At 36.4% G+C, this 24499-nt stretch overlaps 1 protein-coding gene across 28 annotated transcripts in view; it reads left to right on the top strand.

Annotated features, from left to right (window-relative positions):
- The window catches only part of DLG1 (discs large MAGUK scaffold protein 1), a 170115-nt gene that overhangs the window by 61332 nt on the left and 84284 nt on the right, over positions 1–24499 (top strand). The window contains exon 1 of one of the 28 annotated variants that reach the window (XM_049803831.1): positions 7045–7140. The exons of 20 other annotated variants lie outside the window; for them this stretch is intronic. In XM_049803831.1, coding sequence (XP_049659788.1) covers positions 7051–7140 — 90 coding nt within the window. In that variant the 5' untranslated portion in view covers positions 7045–7050. Of the gene's footprint in view, positions 1–7044; positions 7141–11452; positions 11773–13984; positions 14008–24499 lie in introns of those variants that run through there. 7 more of the 28 variants (XM_049803823.1, XM_049803827.1, XM_049803824.1 and 4 more) reach the window with 7 other exon arrangements.

Genomic DNA, 24499 nt, shown 5'->3' with positions numbered 1-24499 from the left:
CATTGTAATTGAGACTGTTCAAAAGGCCATAATTACCTTGGTTTCTTTCTGGCTTCCTGGCTCTAAGGGAAACCAATCTACTCAGAATAGTTCCTGTGGTTGACTTTATTTCAGATTATTTTTGCAGATAGCCAACTACAGAAATAGAGAAGTGTGGATTTGATATTGGCAATATTAACATTTCCTAGAAGATGACTTGATTTCTTACCTCTCCACAGTGTGAGTGATCTCTACCTTACAGCCATCCTACCAGACCATCTCTATAAACAAGCAAGGCTTGTGTTTAGAGTGTTATATGGGACCCTTAATTACCTGTTTTAATTGAGCCTTATTTAACTACTGTAACTTTCTGTCAAGACTCTGATGTAAAACCCAGAACAGTTTTACAGAAATAGATATGAATGATTGTACTCTGCCTTCCTCTGCTCAGATGTGATCCAAGCTAAAAATTTTTTTTGTTTTCTTGGGCAGTGTTGAATATACAACTCTGCCGCACTGTTCTGGAACAAAGAAACTACATCTCATTTAAACTATTCTGGAAATAGAGATAAGCAGCTTTTAAGTATAATTACAAAATATGGTGAAGCCTTTTCAAAATACTGTTTATTTTAGGTCTTTGAGGAGGATTGCTATTATCCTTCTCAAATTGGTAAGTGCTTGGCAATCATCACTTGGAAGTATGTGTATAAGAAATATCATTGTGCAACTCATATTGCCATTTATAACATACATCTGATTATTTTCAGGTGACTACTCTCTCTGTTAATTTCAAAGCCATGTATGGTAGAACTGAAATTTCTCCAAGCTTTGTTCATCTGAAAACTGGGGTGGGTGCTCCAGGTTTCAGTTGTTTACCAGCATTTTGTGGAACTTTGAATTCTGATGTTAAGTTGGCTTCTGGCTTGCTTCTCTTCTTCAGAAGTTAACTTCTTTGCATAAATGGTTTATAATCAGAGTCTGGGGTCTTAAGGTATTTGGAGAAGAGGGATGCATCCATAGGTTCACAGGCCCTGGGAGTCTTTGTGGGAACTTTTACAGTAAAATGCTTTTGAGCTCACAAAATTTCTTTTTGGTCAGGAGATAGTTTGCTAAAATTTTTGGAATAAATGCTGTTAAAACTTGAACTTGAGTATGTCAGAAAAAAGCCAAAGTTGCTTTTGTATTATTAGCATAGCTGATCCTCTCTTCTTTTGGCCTGATGATCTGCAAGATGTTAATAGTTTAGGCATAGCTCATGCTGACGATCAATTTAGCAACAACAGCTTTGAGCTACGAGTGCTTTGTGTAACTTATTTGGTAGTTTGGCTTGATGCACTGTGTACGGACGAGGTTGTGGCTAATATACAAGATCTTGACTAGCATTGTTTGATAGTACATTTGCTTAAGGAAACTAAATGTAATAGAGGATGTTGTTTCTTACACTAATAAGAAGAGAAATTTTAAAAAAAATTTAAATGTTTAATACACTTGAACTTTCAAATACAGAGTTATTAGTTTGAAGAACAAATGTAGAGAGTAGTTTTATGATCATATACTCCTTTTTATGAAATGCTGCAGAGGGCAGTAGAATCAGATTAGAGGAATACCTTCTTTTACAGCAAGCCCTCTGCTGTCTGGAGCAGTAACACAGAACATGAATAGAAGATAGTGAAGAAAGAAGATGCCTGGTTTTAACTAGTTTATATTTTGTTCTTGAGAGAAGATTTCAAATTTTCTAGGGCTTAAAGCAGCTTTTACAGCTTGCTTGGACAGGTGAGTGGTTTTCAAAGAGCCGCTTTCAATGTCCGAAAAGATAAATGTGTATCCCAAATTTTTAGAGGCTGAGCTTGTGACTACTATTTATCAAATGTTCCACATTAAGTACTGTAGTAATTCAAGATGGTTTACCTTCTTGACAGAGGAGTGGGCTACTTCAGATTCAGGTTGGGTTAAGATACTGCATGTTTGCAGTTAGCATGAAACAACTGATACTAGCTGTACTGATTTAAAGTTTAAATGTGAGACAGGGCTTACAGGTTTTGTCTTGTTAGGGTGGAGCTTTGTCAGTTTAAGAAGAAATGTATACTTCATAGGTCTCGAGCATCAAAGAAGTAAACTTGACCCAGGATATTTCATGTCCTCTGTTCCCCATTTAATTCTGTGTGAAGTGAAACTCTTAATTCTGTAAAAGAGCTGCCCCCCCCCCCCCCCCCCAAATATTTAATGGTAGAGAATCATGAAGAGAGAGTGAAAATGGTCAAACTTCAAATCTTTACAAATATTCTGTCCCAAATTTTCAGGCAGGTAGGCAGCTAGTACCAGAATTTCTTCAGTATGAGGTTTCCAGATTCCTTATAGAAACTTGTCATTACAATGCAAGGTTTCTTGAGTTATGAAATAAAATGGGTTCAAGTTGAATCGACTTTGTAACTGAAGCAATATATTGCTACCAAGACTGACCACTAGAGGGAGATGCTACAAAAGGATTTATCTCAATTGTAAAACTAAATTTAGCTTCTCTCTTATACCTTCAGATTGACTTTTTTGAATTTAACGTTTGTTTTTATTAAATAGCTCCAACCAAGTGAATTCTGTCATAGGTATGATACCAATCAAGTTTTTAAACTGTGGAGTGGAACTTGAGTTTTCTGTCAATGAAAAAAGCTTTGAGTAATTATTACAAGGCTTTAAAATAATGGGTCATGATGTAATAAGATAACCACCCCCCTCTTAAATTGCAGTATTCTTCACTGCAAGCAACCTGTGCATGAAAGGGAAAATATTTTATTTATAGCTCTACATTTATGATGTAACATGACAATTCAATATTTAAGTGTAGACCATGATTGGAGCTTATATATATTTCTGTATTATGTTTGTGTATTGTATGTTGGTATTTGGGGCTATTATTTCACTGGTAATACAGAAGGTCCAAAGAAAACATGCAAAAATTTGTAAACTACTAAATATGTCTTGTATTGGAAAGATACTCTATGACTAGTGTGATAAATGTTAATCTTTATCTGCTCTGTAATAAATACTTAATATTACAGTATTCATCACAGTGCCATTATATCCACAATTCTGATTCAAAATTTGTGCAAGCCTGTTCTTAGGGAGTTATCCAAGTATTTGATAAGTTTATAAATGATATTATGGTGTGGCTGCCTGCAGTAACAGGAAGCTAGACTTACTGATTCAGAAAAGTCTCTTAAGTTGTTTTTTCCTTAACCAAACCTTTGCTGATCTATCTCTGGAGGTTTTTACCATAACACCAATCTTCAAAGGGTGAGAAGAATGCTTGCACTTGGTTTGTTCCTTACACGTGTAGCGGACATTGACAGCTGAACATAAATGTTTTATTTGGAGCATTGTACTAGTGTTATTAGTCTAGTAAGGTATCTAAAACTGCTTATTCATGCTATACAGTAAAATTTTAATTGCTGACTGAATAGCACAGCCATAAGGAACTGAAAGTATTCTACTGGTTGAATATTTGGCATCTTTAGAATAGCTTTGTGCAATCATTAATGAAGTAGCAGAACCATCAAGGAATTGTGAGAAATAGGTTGGGGGGGAGGGTGAGGGGGAAGTATATTAATCATTAACTTATGTTTACATAATTAATGGACTTTTGTATATATTTCATGCAACACAGTTGCCTACTTTACTGTTCTCATGTGTTCGCAGAAGTGATCATCTATGTACAAGTGATGCTGGGAAAAGACAATACTGAGCAGATCAGGCAGCATAGTGATTGGCCTTTTTCATTACCGGCCGGTCTGATCTCATGCAAAGACTTATCATTCTGGCTGAATGCTGTTATATTCTGCTAGAGTACTTGAGCTTCAGATAATGCAGTAAAAATCCCTACTTCCCTACACCAAAGATCTTTTTAAAACATGTTTTAGGCATGTGAATTCATGCTGCTTGCCCATTTAAAGCACCACGGTGGAGTCTTTTGTGGTTATATAAACTTATTTCAGTGAAGAAAACTATGACTTCATAATATTAGACATTAAATACAAATGAGTTACTGTTTTCCTATCTTTGAACAGTGAAGTATTCCAAACTGAGGTGAAATACTGTTCCCCATTGAAAAAAAGATGAAAGTTTTACTCCCAAATTTTATCTACAAGAATCTTTTTGCCCAAATGAAGCATCTGGTGCTTCTGGTCCAGAAGCATCTGGTCCAAAACTAATTTCATAATGTGTTGAATAGCTTTGAACCAGTAACGTTGCCCCATGCCAGTGCCCCTCTGCTTTATCTGTGTTTAGCTAGCAGTGTCAGATCAGGAAGAAATTAAACTTACTCAGGCTCAGTTTGCATTAAAGTGAAAGTAGTCCTTTATTCTAATAAAAAACAGTAAACCAGAGTTTACTTTCTTTGGCTCTATGAATCTCTCAACTGTTGACACTTGGGATGGTATAGTGGGGAGGGGAGGATTACACTATGCTTACACTATTAGCTACTGAGACAGGTAGTAGGTTAGCTGGGCGTTTTATTTGACCTAGTGCTGTGATTGTGTGCATGATGGGCAAGAAGTATGCTCTTCAGCCTTACTTTTCCTCTGGCTTAGAAGTCACAGCCCCTGTTTTTGTGCCAGATACCCCATACTTAGTGTAGTGTACACATAATTTCAAAAAAGTTTCTAATATTTTCTAGTGTACATGTCAGTGGTATCCAAACCTTCTACATGATGGGCTTTGTAATCCTAGTACAGCAGTCCAGTTGACTCCATGCACTGTAGTTTTACTCTGTGAAATAAATGTCTTTGTGCCCACTTAGTGTATGCCTGCTTTTTTTCACATGTTTAGATATCTTTGGAAAAGTGTTTCTAGGACCTAACGGTATTCAAGCTTAATGGTTTTAAATTAACTCTGATATGAAACTGCTTATCTATTCGTGCTGCAATGCAGTATAACAGTCTACTTAAACTGACTGTGGTATCATAGGAATGAAATGTAGCACAGTGGTACTCATTCTCAAAATAGCATCCAGAAGGGAGAGGAGAAATGAGACCTCGTTCATTTCTGTACTGGGAAAATGTGGGGAAACTATTCTAAAGAGTAGAATCAAGGAGTATGCGGACAAATTAGAGATGAGAAAGCAATGAAAGCATTATAAAGAGAAGCTCTACTCCACAAATCTCTTAGAGCATGTGCATAAAGATGATCTTGTTGATGTAGGTTTCTAGATTTTCTTAGATGTATGCAGTGGAATTCCTCAAAAAACTTACAGAGAAATTTAAGCTGTCATGGAGTAAGAAAAAATAATCTTGGGATTTAATTGTTTAAAAAAACCCCAAACAACAAACCAACAACAAAAGGAAAGTAAAGGGTAAGAAAGAAGATGAGTGATCGTGATGGATGGAGGTTACCAGAAGGATCTTGGAAGAACTTGTGTTCTCATTGCATCATCTCAGAGGAATGAGAGCTCAGGGTTATAACAAATTAATGGAATAATCATCTTAAGTACTTAAGTTATAGTCAAAAAGGCAAATAACATACAAGGAATATCTGGAGAAACAAATGGGGATAAAACTGCATTATTTTAACACTTTAGAAATATGCACTGTTCCTGATCTTGATGAAGAAGGCATATCAATCTAGAAGTGGTTTGTAAAAGAGGAGTAAGAGCAGGCAGAGGGCAAGTACTGTGCAATGAAAGATGCGATGAAATCAGTTTGACTCTTCAGTTTGGGAAAGAGCTGAGTCAGGAGATGTCAATAACACTATAGTCAGTAAGGTTGAGTCACTAAAATTATGAAAATTACTAGCGAATTCTTATTTCAGAAATATAAATTTATATCTGGAAATACAAATTAGCAGGTGACAGTTGTTTTACAGCCTCTAAACACAGTGATGTACAGTCAGCCTCTGACTTTAGAATAATCTTTCACCTGCTGATAGTCTTCTGGTTTCTGGCTACACCAGTAAAGGTATTACAGCATACATGCTTGTCTCTTCTGCCCTTTTTCTTCAACTGGAAGCAAGCACCTTTATTTAACTCCTTCCCACTAATCTGTATGGGAAATATCTGCTTATATAAATGTGTATATACACACATGCTTCCTTTAATGCAAGACAACCTCCTTTCCTTGCGAACCCAAATCTTGTGCTGATAAGCTAAATAGGTTCCCTTCTCTTTATCTCCTGGTGCATCTTCCCTCTAATCCCCACCGTTCCCTCAAGTGCTTGCCCAGAAGTCTTAGAGCTTGTGGAGCTTCTGTTAAAACAGACTCCTCTGTTCATTAGGAGAGTTTTTCTGCTCTCAGAAAGAACTGACTGTCTTTATGATTTGTGGACTATGAAGGCACATTCAAAGTTAGTTAACAGTGAAAGTAATTGTAACTTCCTACTTGCCCTAGTACGTTTTCTTGCTTATGTTTCCTGAATCCTGCCATTGTCTGAGCAGGTAGGTGAGATTACCCTGAAGATGAAGATGCTGTTGCCATTTACAAATTAAAGATTGGTTGCAAGATTGGTTATGATTGTGAGAAAGTTGCAATCTGTTACCTTTTTCTAAAGCTTTTTATGACATCTTCAGCAGGAAGACAGTACTTCTGGAGTTAGGAACATACCTAGAATAGTGGAAATTATAAAGAAAAACTTCAACATACCCTCAGAAATACTAATTTTTAGACTACCATCATAATTCGGTGGTCACTCTTGAGAGGAGGGGCTCTACAATCTTTAATTAAAATAGCTTGCCCAAGTTGTTGATAGGTTACTACAGTTTAAAAAACTTCCTGTAATTGAAGAATATAAGTATATGTTCAAAGGTGTCAGTTTGTGTCTTATTGTAAGAAGCAGTTGATGAAATCTTCCCGTTTCTCAGTATGGATCTGCTCCACAAATACTTGTCAAGAGAGACAAGAAAGAAAAACTGTAACAGATGGACCACAGATTAATCCAAACATTAAAACAACCTGAGACACAGTAATCAACATCAAGTCTTCTTAATAAATGGTTATACTCTTTTCGCCTGGGATTTACCCTGAGCTCTCAGTGCAGTGGGTTCATTTTGATGACTGAAGTAAGCCTAAAGAAACTTGCATTAAACATAGGATGTTTTTATCAGTTTGGCGTGCCAAAAAGATGGGCAGGAGATTCATGAACAGGGTATGGAAGACTAGGCAGTTTAATCTGCACAGACTGGTAGGTTGTCTGAGGTGTAGTATGACTAATAATGTAATAATCTTTTATAGTCAATATTTATATTACAGCGTATCATTACAGAATAATTGTGATGGGGTGTTTACTTAGAAGGTAGTTACAGCAGTAAAATACTTAGGTTTTAATGACTATGTAAATCACACTTGATCAAGGGCTATCCTTTCAGAGCTGTCTCTCTACTAAAAGCAAATATACGCTTTCTAATGTATCTTTGTGGAAAGGGTTAACAATTTCCTTTTCCACAGTATCCAGTCTGAGTAGTGTACTCCTGGGCTTTGGCTTAGAATATTGCATATGCTTGTTAATGAGACTTCTGTTTGTTACGCCAGTGAAAATTTTTTCAACACAGAATTCTGAAAAGTATAAAAAGTAAACATGAATTTATATCTGCATTTTTTGTGGTGTTTTTTGTTTCCCTGCCTGGAGAGTTAAAGTTGCATAGTCTATATGTCTATATTTGACTATTTAAATTGAGTTCTGCACATTTCTTTTGTCTCTCTCTCTTTTTTTTTTTTTTTTTTTTTTTTTTTTTGCCTAAGTGATACTGGAAATAAGTCCCTGCCCTTGTTTTAGGTGGTTCTTGTATTTTCTCTTAAGTATATTGGTTTATTTCTTTAGGGTCTGTGCTTATTTTAGCCAATGTTCTGTTTAGCAGGATGGTAATAAAATTTATATAAGGCACTTTTCAAATGTATCAGGGGTTTTGTTGTTACTGCTTAAAAAGGGTGATTGAGATATAACTGCTGTTTGCATATACAAACAACTTTTGTTGCTCTGCATTTTTAATTTCAAGGTATGCATGCTGTTTGTAAAGATATGTCTAGGAAAACTTTATCTTTGAGATAAAAATATGGCATTATGTTGTGTTTTAACTTGTCCCAGCAAACTGACAATAAGAATTGGCTCGGGTACAAAGTCAGAGGAACTTTATTCCAAGTATTTGATGTTAATTTTTAAATTCAGTAACCACTGTGATTACTATATCCTGTTAACTGGCTGCAGAACAAATCATGTTACTCTGCATCCACTATAAATGCAGATTTATCTTGCAGTAAATTTAGTAAGCTGTAGAAAGGTATGTGTACTGATGCAGAAATCTTAATTATGTGCTGTTTGGTTTTGTGTGTGTGTTTTTTTTTAAATCTGTAAATTCTCAGTTCTTGCTTCACAGTAAATAGGGGCTTTTTTGTTTTGCTGTGGTGTTTGGTTTTGGTGGGGTTTTTTTGTTTGCTTTTTGGGGGGTTGGGTTTTTTGTTGCTGTGGTGTGGGTGGTTGTTTTAGGTTTTTGTTTGCTTTTTAAATTTAATTTTATTCCCATCAGTTCAATATGCAGACTATGAAAAAGGGATGATGGATGTTCTCAGCTCCCCTCCTGACTCCAGAGGCAGTCATTCACAGATGCAATTTCAGCTGCCACTTTTGTGCTGATGATACTTAAGATTGTCTCCTTTCTCTGGATACTTCTTTTTCTGTCCAAACAACATTTTCTCTGATTTCTCCTTGTAGGTGTTTGATCCTCTGTTGAAATGCTCTTTCACCAAAACAGTCCTTCTTTTTACTCCCACACATCATTTTTTCAACTCTACAAGCAACCGTTCTTCGAGTCTGGACTCCTTTGCATTATCCTGATGTTGTACCCTCTCTAGAGTTATGCCATGCCTTATCTTCAGGTTGCTTTGTAACTTGTAAAAATCAGGATTTGTCTCATCACCATAGTACAGGCTCCTTCTACAAATAACTGCAACTGTATCTTCTTAGGCGTCAGCAAATCTTGCTCAATATCATTAACATCCATATGGAGTGTAGGTGACACAGATTGCTGTCTTGTATCACCAGCATGATTGCATAACCTCTTCCTGAAGTACTTTTCTGGATTTCTGTCTCCATTGAAATTAAATCATCACAGCTTCACTTTAAGGATTTTTTTTATTGTCCACACAAGCCTTTCCTAAAGTGATGATTTCAGAAGTCCCTTTGTCAGTAGTGCCACAGTTCATCATTGCCTGAGTGGGAATCATCCTTGAAAGAAACTGCCTTAAAACATAGCAAACCCATCTCATCTTCAGACAGATTGATATAACAGCAAGAAAAATAGGTTCTTGGTACATTGCTTGTCCATGTATTGTGATGTTTCCTTTCAGAATTTTAAACAATACTCTCCCATGTGACTCTTGGTTGGAGCCTATGGAGACATATATATATATGAATTCTTAAAGATTTTTTTTAAGTTATACTAATATTCTTGTGCTGTCAGATCTTCTAAAAATGTACACCAGTGTCGGCATTCAGGCCATGTGAAGAAAAACATTAAAAATATTTTCATTTTGACTCTTTATACAAAGACTCAAGAATTCAAAGCATGTAGTTTGTAGTTTGTTCCAAACATCTTCAGTCATAGCCAGGGATTAAGAAAGTTCTCCAGTAATAAATTCATAGGCATTTTTCAGACTAGGTATTTTCTTTGAGTCTGGAAAAAGGTAGGGCTGCAATCTTCCCATGAAAAGAAGTCACATTATAAAAAGCTTGTCCATTTGAAAGGATCATTGCATCAACTATTTCTTTATCTCTGTTATCTATCTTATGGACATAGCTTTGAGGACACTGCTCAAGTCAGACCGAGTTTCATATGACTTATGCTGATAAGCCACTGTATTTTATGAATATTAATAAAGTCTGTCTGAAAGATGTACTCAGAATATTTGTATGTGTTATGTTATTGAGCTGTACTAGTGACTAGAAGTAAATGGTGCATTGATCTTATTACCGCAGCTTTAAATTAATGTACTACTTATTTCTGCTTGTGATGTAAGCTGTCAGAAAAAATTTGTTACACAGAATAGGATAGCTGTCAGTAAGAATTTGTTAAGCAGAAGAGTATATTGTACCAAAAAAAGTATATGGGGGAATTTAGTAATCCCCATTAAAATGCATGTCATGAGTCAGTGGATTTATAGAACCGTGGTGTTGTAAGTTGTGGCAGTGTTGTAAGGAACTTTTCTGCCTTTGTTCATCATATGGAGAGTTTTCTCCTTTTTGAAAATGTTTGCTCTGATGTTATGATTATGACTGTTAGAGCATTTTATATAGGAATATACCACAAACAGTTTTGATAACTTTGTGTTGGTTTTCTGGAGGCAAGCTTGTACTGAAAGCCTTGATACTTAACTGTTTTCCTGAGTAATCTCTTTGATGTGAGCTGGAGGATTTTTTTAAATAGTTGGCTATAAAAATTTCAGTGGTGAGTTCTGTAAGGTAATTTTAATTCCATATAATCTTTTAGATAATTACTGTGTGAATTCTTTTTTTACTGTGAAGAAAGCAGAGGAAATGCACATCTATAGCAGTAATAATCTTGTGATTTGCTTTGGAAATCAAAGTAATGTTACTGAAAATTCATTACTGCATAATAAGAATTTTTCATTATTTGCCAATTCTTGTACATTTAAGAAATAATGTTGGGTCACAAATATGTACACTTATTATTTTCATATGCTTACAGTAGTCACAGAATTTTGGAAATGGGTGTTAGGATCATGACAAAGACATAGAATAAGAACAATGGTGTTGACTTTTAGTGTTTTAGCTTAATATCTCTAACCTTTTGTTGATTAAAAAGAAATACAGCAAACCACCCCTCTAGACATCCATTGATACACAACACAATGGCTGTTTTGTGGCACTATTCCTTCCCTCTGTAGTTGTTTTATGCACTAAGGTGGGGGGGAGGGAGAAGAAGTCATCGAACAATTCTTTCTTGAATATTTTTTTCTGAACATGGTGTTAAGGTCTTTTTGCTCTGTGGAATGTTTGCAGAAAGACGGAATCAGTGAAAAGTGCAGTTATGCTGCATCCTCCCTGTTTTGTTCAGTTCAGGTTTATAATTTATGCAAGCAAGGAAGTGAAAAGATTCTATTGGATCTTACTACAGGCAGTGATTGAAACTTGGTTATTTTTGATCCATGCTTTCTCCACCCAGTAGCTGTTATCATCCACCACCATCCTCATAGCTGTGAATTTGTAACATTGTACTGTATAGGCTACCCAGTCTCTCTTAAATGTGTGTTGTCAGCTAGGAAGAGAAAACAAGCTTTCCATCTTGTGGGTTTTGAAAGAGGAAAAATAAGAAAAACATTTGCTTGCTTTTTTTTTTTTTTTTAAAAAAAAATTGCTCAAGATTATGCTCATCACTGTAATCACAGGTAGAGAAGGGATGTAGGGGCTAGAAGGAAAAATAGCATCAACTATCAAGAATCTTGTTTTCCTGGTTTGTAAACGATGCTGCTGTAATTCTATCTGCCTTTTTTTTTTTTTTTTTCCTTCTGCTCATTCACCACTCAGCAGCTGGTAGGGAAGTAAGACTGCCTGGCAACCACCTGCAGAGCTGCAGAGATGAATTACATTTTCGGAAATAACACACTCCTCTATTCTCGCGCCAGTCGAGGCAACACTAGCTCAAGCCACAGTTCTGTAGGCCCAAAACACAAGCAGTGGGCAAAGAAAGGCTCAACAGATGAGTTACGGAATGAGCCTTCCCGTTGGCAGCAGATAGTTGCATTTTTCACTCGGAGACATGGTTTCATTGACTGCATTTCTGTTGCTGCCAGCTCCACCCAGGTAATATGCCACTTGTTGAAATTATTGTGTCTGCATGTTTTCTGGTTACTTGCTAGTCAGAAATAGCAATTATTTATTTATGCATGGTTTCGTATAATCTCTGATTCGTGAGTGGTGTTTTCTGTCTGCTTTCCTTTTCATATTTTATAGAGCTCTTTATAATATTTAGCATTAAAGCATGAAAATGGAGACACTAAACAAGGTGTGATTTTTATTTAAGTTATTCTGCAAGTGATGAGCCTTCAACAAGTTTAAATAGATATTTTAATGGAATAGTGAAATACTGAAAAATGTAGTTTGCATTCTACTGCCTAGCTCTGGAGGAGAATTATGTAGTTAAATATCAATTCCATAGCTGTAGTAAGATGACAAGTCAAAGACTACATATTTTCTGGCTAAGGAATTGCATTTACAGGATTAAATAATTTAAAGTCTTAATTATATGTAGCACAACAAGTTCTAGTCTGTATCAGTTTTATGGGTTTTTTTGGCTGCTAATAATTCATAAAGAGGGTTAAGGAATGCCTTCCTTACATACAGAATGTACACTTAATAGTGTAGTCTGCAAGAAAAAAAAAATGACGTTTTTCAGCTTCACTGTCAATCTGCTCTAAATGATGTTTTTATTAATCATCACTGAAAGTCAGGTAAAAGGAGGCAAGCTAAATTTTAAGTGTGTGGATTTGGGGTGAGTTCTTAAGGTTTATATTGAGAGAAGTTTAAACTTACTGGTGTTAGCAAATGAGTGTATCTCTGGATAATATGATAAAGAAAGATCTATGGAACAATGCTGAGATGTCAGCATTATTTAAAAATGTGAGATTAGATTTGTTTTGCTTACTGTAAAGCCAAATTCAGCTTTAGTAAAAATGTCATTTAACCTGAAGTACTACAAAAACTTGGGGGGGGGGGGGGGGGGGGAATTTGTTAACCTCACACACTGTAGTATTAACATTATTTCTATCTGTTGGTAATTGTTTCAAAGGTGATAAGCTGGCACTTCCTCTGAAGTCAGCTTATTGTTATCTGGTTTTTGCTTGTAAATTTAGAGTAAACATGAATAGGAGATCTTAGAGGAGAATTTTCACTTTCTTGTTGCAAATGTACATGAACGTCAAAGAGGGATCCTGTAGATTTTGTAACAGGTCATTATACGACTCTGATGCATTAGGTGGAAATAATAGCTTTTAAGTACTGGGTTTTTTTAAAAGTCAAAATATACAGTATTAACCTTTTGTATAAATATTATGGTTGCTCTTATTTGTTTAATGCTTGAACAAGCAATGTCGGAATGCATGAAACTTGCAGTTGGACTGACTAGTCAGGACTAGAAATTTGCTGATAAAATAGTGAATAGCCTCTGCTTTGAGTGTGGGTTGGATCAGATAAAGATACTGAGATCCCTTCAAACTGAGCTGCGGTTCTGTGAATATCACAGTGTTTGTTCTGTTTTTCTGCTATGAAAAAGATAGCTTACCTCTGTGAAAGCCTGCCAATTTTTTTTCATGAGTCTGATAGTTCTTCTGTTAAAAAGAACTGCTTATACATGTTCATGGCCAGAAGGAGGGAAAAAACCCAAACATTTTGAAGTGGTTGTAAAAAAACTTAATGAGCATATCCAGAAGTAATGCACTGAAAACATAAGAGCTTGTTGAAGCCTCTTCCTCTGGAAAGATGCTGTACTATCCTCGTACCTTATCCACGCATTGCAGCTGTTCTAGCCTCAGGGAGCAAAAAAGACATTTGGAGATTGCTCATTGTGGTTGCAATTTTGTTTTTCAGTTCTCTTTGGTTTTTGGTCTGTGATGTAGTATTCTGGAAATTCTTGACGACTTTTATTTGTTCATTTAAGATACATACCCATCACTTGAATGTAATCACATTTGCAGAGTCCAAATAAATAACTAGATGTGAGGTACTTCCCCTCTGACCTAGTCTGTTGAAATTCTGCTTATATAGTCTTATTGTTGTGACATCATGATTTTTAACACATACAAAATCAAACTAATGGTTTTTAAAATGTTGGTTTCCTGCTTCCCATGTGAATCTGTGACAATAGTACCCATTTTTAGCTGTGCCTTCATTTGCTTGGCATTCTTGGATGGGGTGGGATGGTGTGGAATGGTGATACTTCCCTCCATTACCAGTGAAAGGGAAACAACTCCTGGAGTCTGGGCTGCATGCCCCTGTCCTCCTTTGGGGCTTACAACGGGTCACCTTCTCCCCAGCATGGTGGTGAGAGGACTTTAGCTAAAGAAGGAACTTTGGATTTTGGGGTAGGGAATTTTTTGAGGCAGAGGAGGTCTTGTACCTTGAAGAAGCAAGGAAGAAGTTGGTGATGGATATAGTAGCACTGCTTTTTGCTGTAGTTACTGCTAGGTTTATGCCCAAAAGAATGTGTGTGAGCACAAATGCATTGCGGCATGGAGGACTAGTCAGGAGTGAAAGGCTACTGTAAAAAGCCACAGCACCCTGAAGACTACCAATCCATTTTCAAATATTAAAAGTGCCTTATTTACTAGTATTGCCCCTTTTTAATGTTATTAGAAGATTCAGATCACCCATCTCTAGTGGGAAAAAGGCATCAGTGGAAACAGATGGTGTGAACAGGTACAAACAAAGACAGTAAAGTGGTCATTCTGACTCTGCTTGTGTCCTGCCCTAGCTGAGGTCGCCAGGGTGCTTTGCATGGAACTTGAGGTGGTTGTAGTGATTTGTAGATTTTGCATTACTTTAGTTAACAAGCAGTTCAGTGATCAGGCATTGCAGTCTGTCCGTAGAGCAGCAGTACTTCCCACTGAGTTAATACGTGTTTCATCTGCAGTGGTAAACTGCTGTAGAAGTAGCAGTGCCTTCCTGCCCCACTAACCACACCAGTCTCCTTTATGAGTTTGGGGAAGCCAATTAAACATGCTCAGGCATTTGAGGCCTTTATTGTTTCTTTCTTCTGCATTCTCTGTGATGAGTTAGTTAATTAGAAGAATTAAGGAATTTGATTAGAAGTTGGTCTTTCAATTTTTGTCAGCAAATTTATTAATTTCTTTAATAAAAGCCATATCTGTGGCATAAAATGGAAGATAAGGATAAAAACAAACGTACGACAAATTGATGCTGTCACAAGGGTGAATAACTGAGCCATGAGCTTAATAAATACATGGTTATGCAAATGAAAAATACTGGGTAATTTGAAGAGCTGTCCTAACGAGAGAGAGAGAGATATATATATATTTTGCATCAACAAAGATAACTGTATCCAGTGCAGTTCTTTCCCCCAAAGTCTTTCCAGAGCACCTATTCCTGACAGTGAATTTGGGTATCATATTTCAGAATGGATTTTAACTGTCCGTAGTATTTGGCGTGTGTTGTGCTACAAATTCAGAAACTGTGATTTCCTGAAACTTCCATGGCATTAAACTGGTTCTAACAGCAATGCATTTAGGCTATTCTTAGCATGTAACATAGTATAATATGCTTCCGGCATTTGACACTGAAAAATTGTTTAGCTCCTTGAATATGCTGTGCTAATTTATACTTACATTTTTTTAGGACATGTTTTAGGAAATGAGGGAGAAAAAGGGGGGTGGGGGGAGAAAACCCCTCCTAACTCCACTTATCCATTTCAAAAACTTAACTTTAAATTTCAGACCTTACCAGCTGCTTCTGAGAGTTGAGTGCAGTCATTTCTTGTCTTTGTATCTCTTCCTTTTAAGATCTTCATAGAAGTTTCACTGTATGTCATTATTCCTAGAATGTTGCTTTCAAATTCATTGAAATATTATGAACATAGTTCTAGCATTTTTTAAATGCTATATGTAATCAGACAACAACATAGAGGTGTTGTAAGGTGCGTTTAAAAGATAATGATTAAAAAAACTCCAGGTCTCTACCCTAACCCCTTTTTTATTTTACTTCTTACAGTTCAGGACTTGCAAAAATTGATTTCTTACAGCAAGATTTACCATCCTTCCTATAATTTTTGTGTATTTAAGTATTTATATATTTTTAGACATACAGATCATAACTCTAAGGCACACGCTTAAAATATGTGAGATGAGAAAAGATGCAATAGTTCCGATGTAGTATGTGGCGGTTTAATTAGCAGAAGTTGAAAAGCAAAAGAAAAAAAGGGGGGGGCGGGGGCAGTGGGACCTTAATATAAGACATGGAATTAAACCTGGAACTTGCAGCAGGAAGATACTGAAACTAAAAGGTCAGACAACTTGATGGCAGTTTAACTATTAAATATCTTAGGCGTATCAGGGTGATATGTTTTATGAACTATATTAAACTGTGGTGTGGATGTGTGACTGTTTTAGCATCTCCTCAAGTTTATAAGTGAAACTGGGACTTTTGTTATGTAATGGCTGGCATAAATGAAGTTCTTTACTTGCAGGATTTGTTTTATTCAATACCTTTTTTGGATTTAAAGAGGTGATACAGTAAAGAAGAAAGCAGTTACAGGACTAACTGTAGGGAATTTTATATGAGTACATAAAAGAACTGTTGTCATTGATAGATTTTTAATGCAGGCTTTTCCCAGAGTTTAAAACTTAAGCATATGTTTCCTGGAAATTGTTGCTGCTAATATTGTGATGAACACACGAGAAAGCAGCTTTAAACAGTATTTGCTTTGCATGACTTTTAACTATCAGAAAGCACCTTCTGAAATTTAAACATGAGTTTCACTGTAGTAAGTTTCCTTCTTCCCGATTGTGTAATATCACACATTTGTAACACTATGAATTTATTTTGCAAATTTTAGTTCTGCCACTGGTTGCATTTTATGTAAGAGGGCATTATAGCAGAGATAAAAATGGTATGAATTTATTCTGTATGAGGAATGCATTAATATGTGTTCTAATCAATAGACTAAGAAATAGGGAATCCTTGACAGTTTAAATTCAAGCGTTAAGGGATTGTCTCTGGAACTTTTTCACTTTGTAAACACTTTTTAACTGGGTACAGTGGAGAGGGAAACTTCTCAAGACTGTGAAGTTTGCTTGACAATTTAGAGAGATGCAGTTTTAAAGGCATATTAAAATCAATAAATCTCAAGGATATACATCATGAATCATGTAATGTCATGTAGACTGTGTTAGCATCATGCTGGTTCACTGCTGTAGTCAATTGTCTTTCCTCTTACAAAGTCTTCTGGTAGGCCTGTGGAGTAATGTGGGTGTGCTGCTTCCCTCCCAAACCCACAGGTGTGAGGAATGTTGGCGTGTGCAGTGTGTTACTTCAGTTAATCACTTGCAGCATGGTGGTGATGATAAGAACTGAACTGGTGCTATCTGCAGGCACTGCTTGCTGCCAGAGAGTTTTAGGTTCCACTTTATTTCACCTGTTCCCTCACAGCTGTTGTTCTGTCTCAGAGTTGATAACAGAATTTCTTCATATTTCTCTTCCATTGTATGTCAAGAAAATTACTTTTCCCAGAATGAGTCAGAAATCTGGTAAGCAGAGGAGAAGGGCACAAAGAATGTTTTGCTTTTGGAGTACTACTGCTACTGCAGGGGCTTTCTGTCTACATTGTGCCCAAGACTCTGAACCTTCAGGCAAGGCAGACACTGGATCCTCTCTTAATCCACTGTCTTCAACTCCAGCTATTAACTCAGGTGGACTAACAGGGTCTTGCCATACAAAGCCAAGTGCATGGAAGCCTGTGAAAGAGGTAGGACTCTTTAGGTCTGTTATATAACTTCGCTAATTTATTTTATATTGTGATAGTTGCCCTCTCAGTTGAGGCTTGTATTGATTGACAAAGTGTTTTGAAAGTCAAATACAGGCCAGTCTGTCATTCACCAGCTGTCAGCTTACTAAATAACTCTAGCATGGCTCCTGTGGTATAGTATTTCTGTTGTGCTGCCAAAGCCGCTGTATATGTTGCAGTTAATACAATTATTAAGTAAATGATTGTCTGACAGAACCACTGAATCTAAAGTGAATACCATCTTCTCCCTGTTCTGTTTTGGTCTACAACATCAAGAGCACTCTCAATTATGATTAAGGATGTGCAGGATGTTTCTTTTGATTTGAAGAATGCAAATGCAACAGAAGTGTCGTAGATGATTTTAGAAAACATGACTTTGTCTTTTAGAATGAGCTGCATCCATGTTTGAAAGTTGACATGGTTCTCATGTGTTGTGCAACTTAAGAGACTTTTAGTTTATACCCAGCTCAGAATCTTCGTAAACTTCATGTCCTCAGCCTTTCTGGGATTTATAGTAACTGAAGGAGAGAAATTGTCTTGTTAAACAAGATAAATTGAAATCTTTATGTGCACTCTAGCTATGCAGTCTCTTTTGAGAAGAACTTGGTTCTCTCTGGAACCTCTGTTGCAGCCAGTGCTCTCCCCTGTACTCCAAAATAGAGGAGGTACTAGAATTTGTCTTTATGAATAACAATTACTTAATAAAATTTGCATGAAGCAGGTAGGCTCTTGAGCCCTTTCTTTTTATTTCTTTTTTCCTTTTTTTTTTCTCCTGAAAAGCATTTTCTGTAGTTCAGTTTTTTTGCATGAATGTTTCTATGGTTCAGTGTTCTGTATGAACATTTGAATCATTTTATCTTCATCAGAATTCTTTTCTAGTTCTCAGAAGTGGTCCTACCCTGTGTAAGCTACTCAGTGTTAAGTAAACTCCTAGTCCCTGATAGGTAGTTTGTATTTCTCTATTCCCTATCCTCATCTGAGTTTTATAGTGTGATTTTTATTGTCACTTAATAACCAGTGATTCCTGTTTCATGTATATTATTCTTCTATCTCTTGAGAGACGTCTTGTAAAAGATATCTTTGCAAGTCATGAATTCTTTTTGACTAAGCCTACCTGCTTGGCCTATGCACACAACTTTTGCCATTGCAGGGGCATGACAGCCTGAATGAAGAATGTGTCTTTCACTACTCTCCCTGGGAGGGAGTACAACCTAATGTTGGACGCGCTACTGTTTGCTGAACTTCAAGCACAAGCTTATTGTGAAGAATTTCTAGTACAGTTCATTTTTTGTATTACTTTGGCAGATCCATGAAAGACAAAAATGTTGGGAAAACATCCACCTCTTCAAGTGATGCATCTTATGTGCAATTGAAACAAAGCACCTAATCCTTGTTTATTAGTATAACCACGTTATTCACACTTTGCTTATTGTGTAGTGGCTCTGTAACAGAGGGGTCCCAGTAGATGCTTTCCTGCCTTGAGGTAACATACTTCCTTTAATGCTGTTTCTAATACACCTTCCCAAATTTCATTCAAGTGAAGATTGCATAGTGCTGTATGTTATTTCAGGAACGCTTAAAGGTTTCTCCAGTTAGTAGACAAGAGAAGTCCTTCTGATCAGTTGGGACTGTTCCTGCAACAGATGCTTTGCTAACCAAGTGCTGTAATGAAATTCTAGCAGGTATAAGTCTAAAAGGGCACCTTTTAGTAGTAGTTTGCAATGCTGGTGTTAGGGACATAGGCCACAACAACAACAACAGCATCAAATACATCAGTGGACTTCACGAAGGATGTAACCACCCTGCTGGATGTCCTGTTATGTTAAGCAAGCACTCTTAGTCCCTCCATTTTATTCCTTACAGAATGGATAGGAGCATTCCTGTTTCACATCAAAGACTGATAACCTTGTGCCATCTGGCAAGGAAGTTCAAAAAACTGTAATACAGAGGCCAAATTCAGTACTGAGACCTGACTTCTTGTTAATACCACTACCACCTAGCAAGTCTTCCCTGAATCCCAAATGCACCTTTTGAGGACCTGCCTTTTCTGGTTTTGCCCAAAGTAGCATTAGCAACAGTCATTTCTATACCAGTCAAAATTAATTAGGTCAATATTCTCCCTGAAAGTAATATGTCATGACCAAAAATAATAATAATAATAAAAAATCTACTCTTTGATATACTCAGAAAGCTGCAGTATCTTTTAAACTATACCTTTTTTTACTTGGGATCATCACTGGCCACTTCAAGCGATCACCTCTTGGTACTAGCTTGAGTTTCTTCCAAGAACTGCTTGGACTCCAAGACAATAAGCCTAATAGTGCTTCCTGACTCTCCTGAGCCATGTACGTTCTCCATATCTCATTCATGTTTTATGAACATTACCTATTGGAAGCTGTTGCTAGAGTAGATGCTAAAGTTGTTAAAGTTATGGTCTAATGTCCACTAATGTGGCTCATTCTTATCTTCTGGTGGGTGGAAGCCACCTGTTCCACACTGACATGCATTTAAGAAGAACTGTTAACACATTTTTTCTTTGTGGAGGTGCGGTAGGAGGAGGCACTTGTTTCAGTGGACTGTGATCATCTTTTCTTGCCTTTTTTTAAGATCCTCTCATGTATCATGACCATATGGTGGTTTTATCCACTAAAAACCTGTCAGGAATCCCCAAACTTGTACAGTTCTGTCACTTGCTTTTTGAAAGTCTTAAGGCTTCCTTCCATATACCAGGTTTTTGTGCGCACACACACGTACACACAAGGCTCAGTAGCAAAAAGTACTCTGAAGGACTGCAGTCAATGTAGAGCAAGGATTCCCTTCTATGTCTATCTTCTATAATTTTTAAAAAAATCTTTGCCACCAAACAAAGCACTTCTGGACTTGTTTTCCAGTTTGGTACTCCTCAGGGTGTCTCTGTGCTGTTTATTGCTATTCCATGTGACTTTGGTTGTCAGTATTGAATTGTGTCTTACTGGCTGTAACCCACTTCTCTAATATATCAGGCTTGCTCTACAGCTTGTTTCTGTTGTGTTTTTGCTGCTCTTCCATATTTTTTTTGTGTTTAGCTGCACATTAGGATGTAGTTGAGCTGACGTGTTCTCCAGACAGGTAACAGACATTTATGATTCACTTTGTCTCTCTTGTAAGTTGGTCTTGGGTTTTATGAGTTTTCAGACTTTTGCTCCATTAAACTGTTTCCAGTACATATTCTAGTCCATTGCAACAATTTGTCTTGTGACATGATACATCTAAGCAATGACTTAAATAAAAGCAGATCACCTTATCCATATTTGTCATAGTAAAGAAGAAAGAGGACACAATGGTTTAAATTTTACCATGACACTGGTAAAACAGAAATTCACTTTTTTCATGTACTTGTAGTCAGCTTAAGAGTATTCTTTTTTTTTTTAAGTTACTATTGATTTTTAAACTGTGTGGAAATTAGTATTATTGTTATTGGAGACTAGTATCTATGTAGTTGTGTCAGTCTGCTAATATGACTTCAGATATATATACCTCCAGGGATGCAGATATAGTACAGGATTGTTTTTTTAACCATGGAATCTTCAATTTCTTCCCACTGCTCTGTGTGGTTTTTACCAGAAACTGCCGTACTGTGGGGATGTTTTGGACGAGTCTCATAGCATTTCCTCCTTTATTCTCTTCATCAGTGCTGCCTCACAGTTTGTATATTTGCTTATTTAAAATTGTTTCTCTAAGACCAATGTCTGTAGAAATTAGTTGAGCAACCTGTATTGTGTGCCTTCCAGGTAATAGTGTTTGGTTTTTATAACAGAGTAGGGATCAGAGTAAAGATTGCTTGTGCAAAGCAAATTTAATTTAGTAAGTAAATTGTAGGTTTTTTTTTTTTTCTTAGATAACTAACTATCTGACTACACAATGTGATGCAGCAGGTGAGAAGGGAGTCAGCTTTCCCTTAGAGAAGGAACTCTAGATTCTGTCTGTAGCATGTACAATTTCCAGTCTGAAATCCTGGCCAGAAAAGGGATCCTGATAAATGGGGAGTGTTCAGAAAAGGGATTATAACTGTAGATTATGTTCAGGATGACCTGCTTTAAAATGAGAAACTTAAGAACCTCTGCTTAGTTCATCCAAAGGAAAGTTAGGAGATGATTTGGTCATAGACTATAAATACATAGGGATAGATTTCGGAAGCTAGAAAGCTTGTTTATTTAGTAGAAAAAGGCATCTGTATTCTAAGTCAGGGAACTGAAGCTAGGCAAATTTAGATAGAAAACTTAATTTTAAAGAATGATATTAATATAATAAGCATTTTAAAAGCTTAGTGGGACATGATGTAATTGCCAAGTCAGGGTAATAAATTAGGATTTTCTATGTAAAAAGCATAATGACAAAGTTTGTACTTGAAATGTCAAAATACATCACAGAAGCTTTGCTTCAATGTGTAATATAATGACTTTAAACTGCTACTTGGAAGCTGTAAAGTGCTGGAAAGCAGTTTGTTTTTTAAAAACTCTTATTACATCTTTTTACTACTGCTTTTAATTTTTATTTTAACTCTATAATTTTTGTTACTCTTTTTAAAAGATGAACACCACGGGGGAAAATTCTGTGTACAGCTTATTAGAATTTGAGCACATTAAGCCTCATTACAGATGAGCACTTCAGTAGTTATATGCTAAATCAAGTGGTATGCAAATTGCCTGCAAAATACTGCTGATCAGGATGGTGTCTGTACTATATTCTCTGATTAGTGTGGAATGCCAAAGTAGATGCCTATCTCCAAGCAAAAAACCCAGCTAGGGCTGTCCCAACCTTTGAGCTCAGAGTAGTTTCTATGACTCATTTTACTGTATTAAAAGGAATAAAATTCAGCTGCCAATAGAAGACAATTTAAATTAATGTGTTGAGGCACAGGTGATCAATATGATATGATATTTATTCAGGATTTTATAAGGAACTTGTGTCTAATGTGGCTGAACTGTCCGTTATGTTGTGTGTGACCTTTTTGTTGAAACTGCCTGGGTATTCCTAGAATAAAATTTTTTTTAAAAAATGGCAAATATGATTCCTGTTTTAAAACGAGCTAAGCTGTACTCTCTGAGACTATAGCTGAGCAGGTCTGACTTCCTTATTGTACAAACTTTAAGAAATTCTTTATTATTAAAAAAAATTACAGGTAGATGGATAAAGAGATATTTTGAAGAAAAGTTAGCTTGTCTTTGTAAAGGGAAAATAAGGACTCATGGATTTTCCAGACTACTTTGAAAACAGGGAACACGTAGATAAAAATCTACATGGAAACATGTGGTTATCAGAAGGTTGTTACAATTACAGAAGTCTTTGAAAATAATGGTTCTTGGATCAAAGGCTGTTAAAAGTAATGGTGCCATGAGAAAAAGGGGAAGGATGTTGTGCAGATTTTTTCAACTGATTAAAATAGGTCCCTTCAACTGGGACTGGATTCCCAGAAGGTCATATTTGTGAATGATTGGGGCGGTGGGGAGAATATGTGAGGTAGAGGCATGTGATTAATTTTTTTTTAAATTATTTTTATATTCAGGTGAACTAAACTAGCTGCAGAGAATAGCAGACAAAAGTGAATGGGTACAAAAATAGCTGGTGACATTCATTGTACAGTGCTGAATGAGTAACAGAGGTATAAGGATAATCCTGCTTGTGTGCATATAGTGATAGGCTACAAATGAAGTATTTCTGTTCTAGAGACTTCGGAGTTGTAACTGATGGTTCTCTGAAAAGTCACCTTAATACTCTGCAGTAGTGAAAAGGGTAAATGAAATGTCAGGTACTACTAAAGAAGTAGAAGAGAATAACACAGAACATGACACTGAGTATATTTCTTGTGTATCTGTATTTTGACTTTTGTGCAGGGTTCCATTTGCCTTGTTTGCCTTGCCATGGAGGTGGATTTGCAAAGGGCAGGTGACAGGTAGCTATTACAAGTAGTGTTTCAGGAAGACCTTGACTGTCAGGTTCTGAGATGGTTTTCTGGGAAAATTACTGGGCATACATCTAACTTCTACTTGCCCATTTATCAGTTTCTGCTGTTAGTAACGTTCTTGACCAGTTGGGCCTTTGCTCTCATCAAGTATGGCAGTTTTTACTGTTTGTGTGGAGTGCATTTTTTTAATGGAGAGGGACATAAACTATCAGAATAATTTAGCTGTGTCTGTAGTGCATTGTGTTAGTTGATGTTTCTGAATAAATTACACTAGGAAAAAAAAACCCCTGGATGAATCTCTGGAGGATGTTCTGAAGCTTGGCAATAATGTGAATTAAATGCAGGGAATTGAATCTCAGTTTCTTGCTGTTGTGTGTCACTCGACAATCATGATTATCTGACCTAGAAACGTCCGAAAATGCCATCTGATAGATTCATCCTGAGTGATGCGTCAGTCATGAGATTATCAGAGTGGCAGGAATTAATCTTGAAATGTATCTGGGAAGGACTAGTGGTTAGAGTAATAGTTTCAGAGAATGTGATTAAGGAAACAAGTAACAGGTGATTCCCTACTGTTGGGCATGTCGAAATTAGAAATGTTCTCATGTCTTGCTATGCCTTCTTCTAAGTACAGTAGATATATTGGTGTGCATCTTACAGAACCATAGAATCTTTTTGTGTTCTAATGTAACTGGGAAATGGCAGGAGTTCTGGCAGGTTGCTTTTTGTCTGGTATTAATTTATATACCATACACTATTAAATTAATCTTATTTCTTGTAATGCAGGACTTGGAAAATTTGACAGCTGCTAATTTGGGTTTGAGCCTCAGTAACCAGTATAAAAGACACATTTTGTTTTCTGGTTCTTCAAATTCAAAGCAATTTAGTTATTAAGTGGTAATGCTATAAATAGATAATTTGTTTTTACATAGCCATTAGTCCACTTTCTTCTTTCATAATTTTCAGTGTTAATTTTTCATTTGTTTCACCTGTTTCTTTACCTGCTCTTTTTTACCTATGGTGCACTGCTCAAGTTTTATCAATTTTTGTCCTTCAACTTCAGCAACCATAAT

Source organism: Accipiter gentilis, chromosome 6 (genome assembly GCF_929443795.1).
Source record: "Accipiter gentilis chromosome 6, bAccGen1.1, whole genome shotgun sequence".
Taxonomy (NCBI): domain Eukaryota; kingdom Metazoa; phylum Chordata; class Aves; order Accipitriformes; family Accipitridae; genus Astur; species Astur gentilis.
This window is presented reverse-complemented; position numbering and strand designations above follow the sequence as displayed.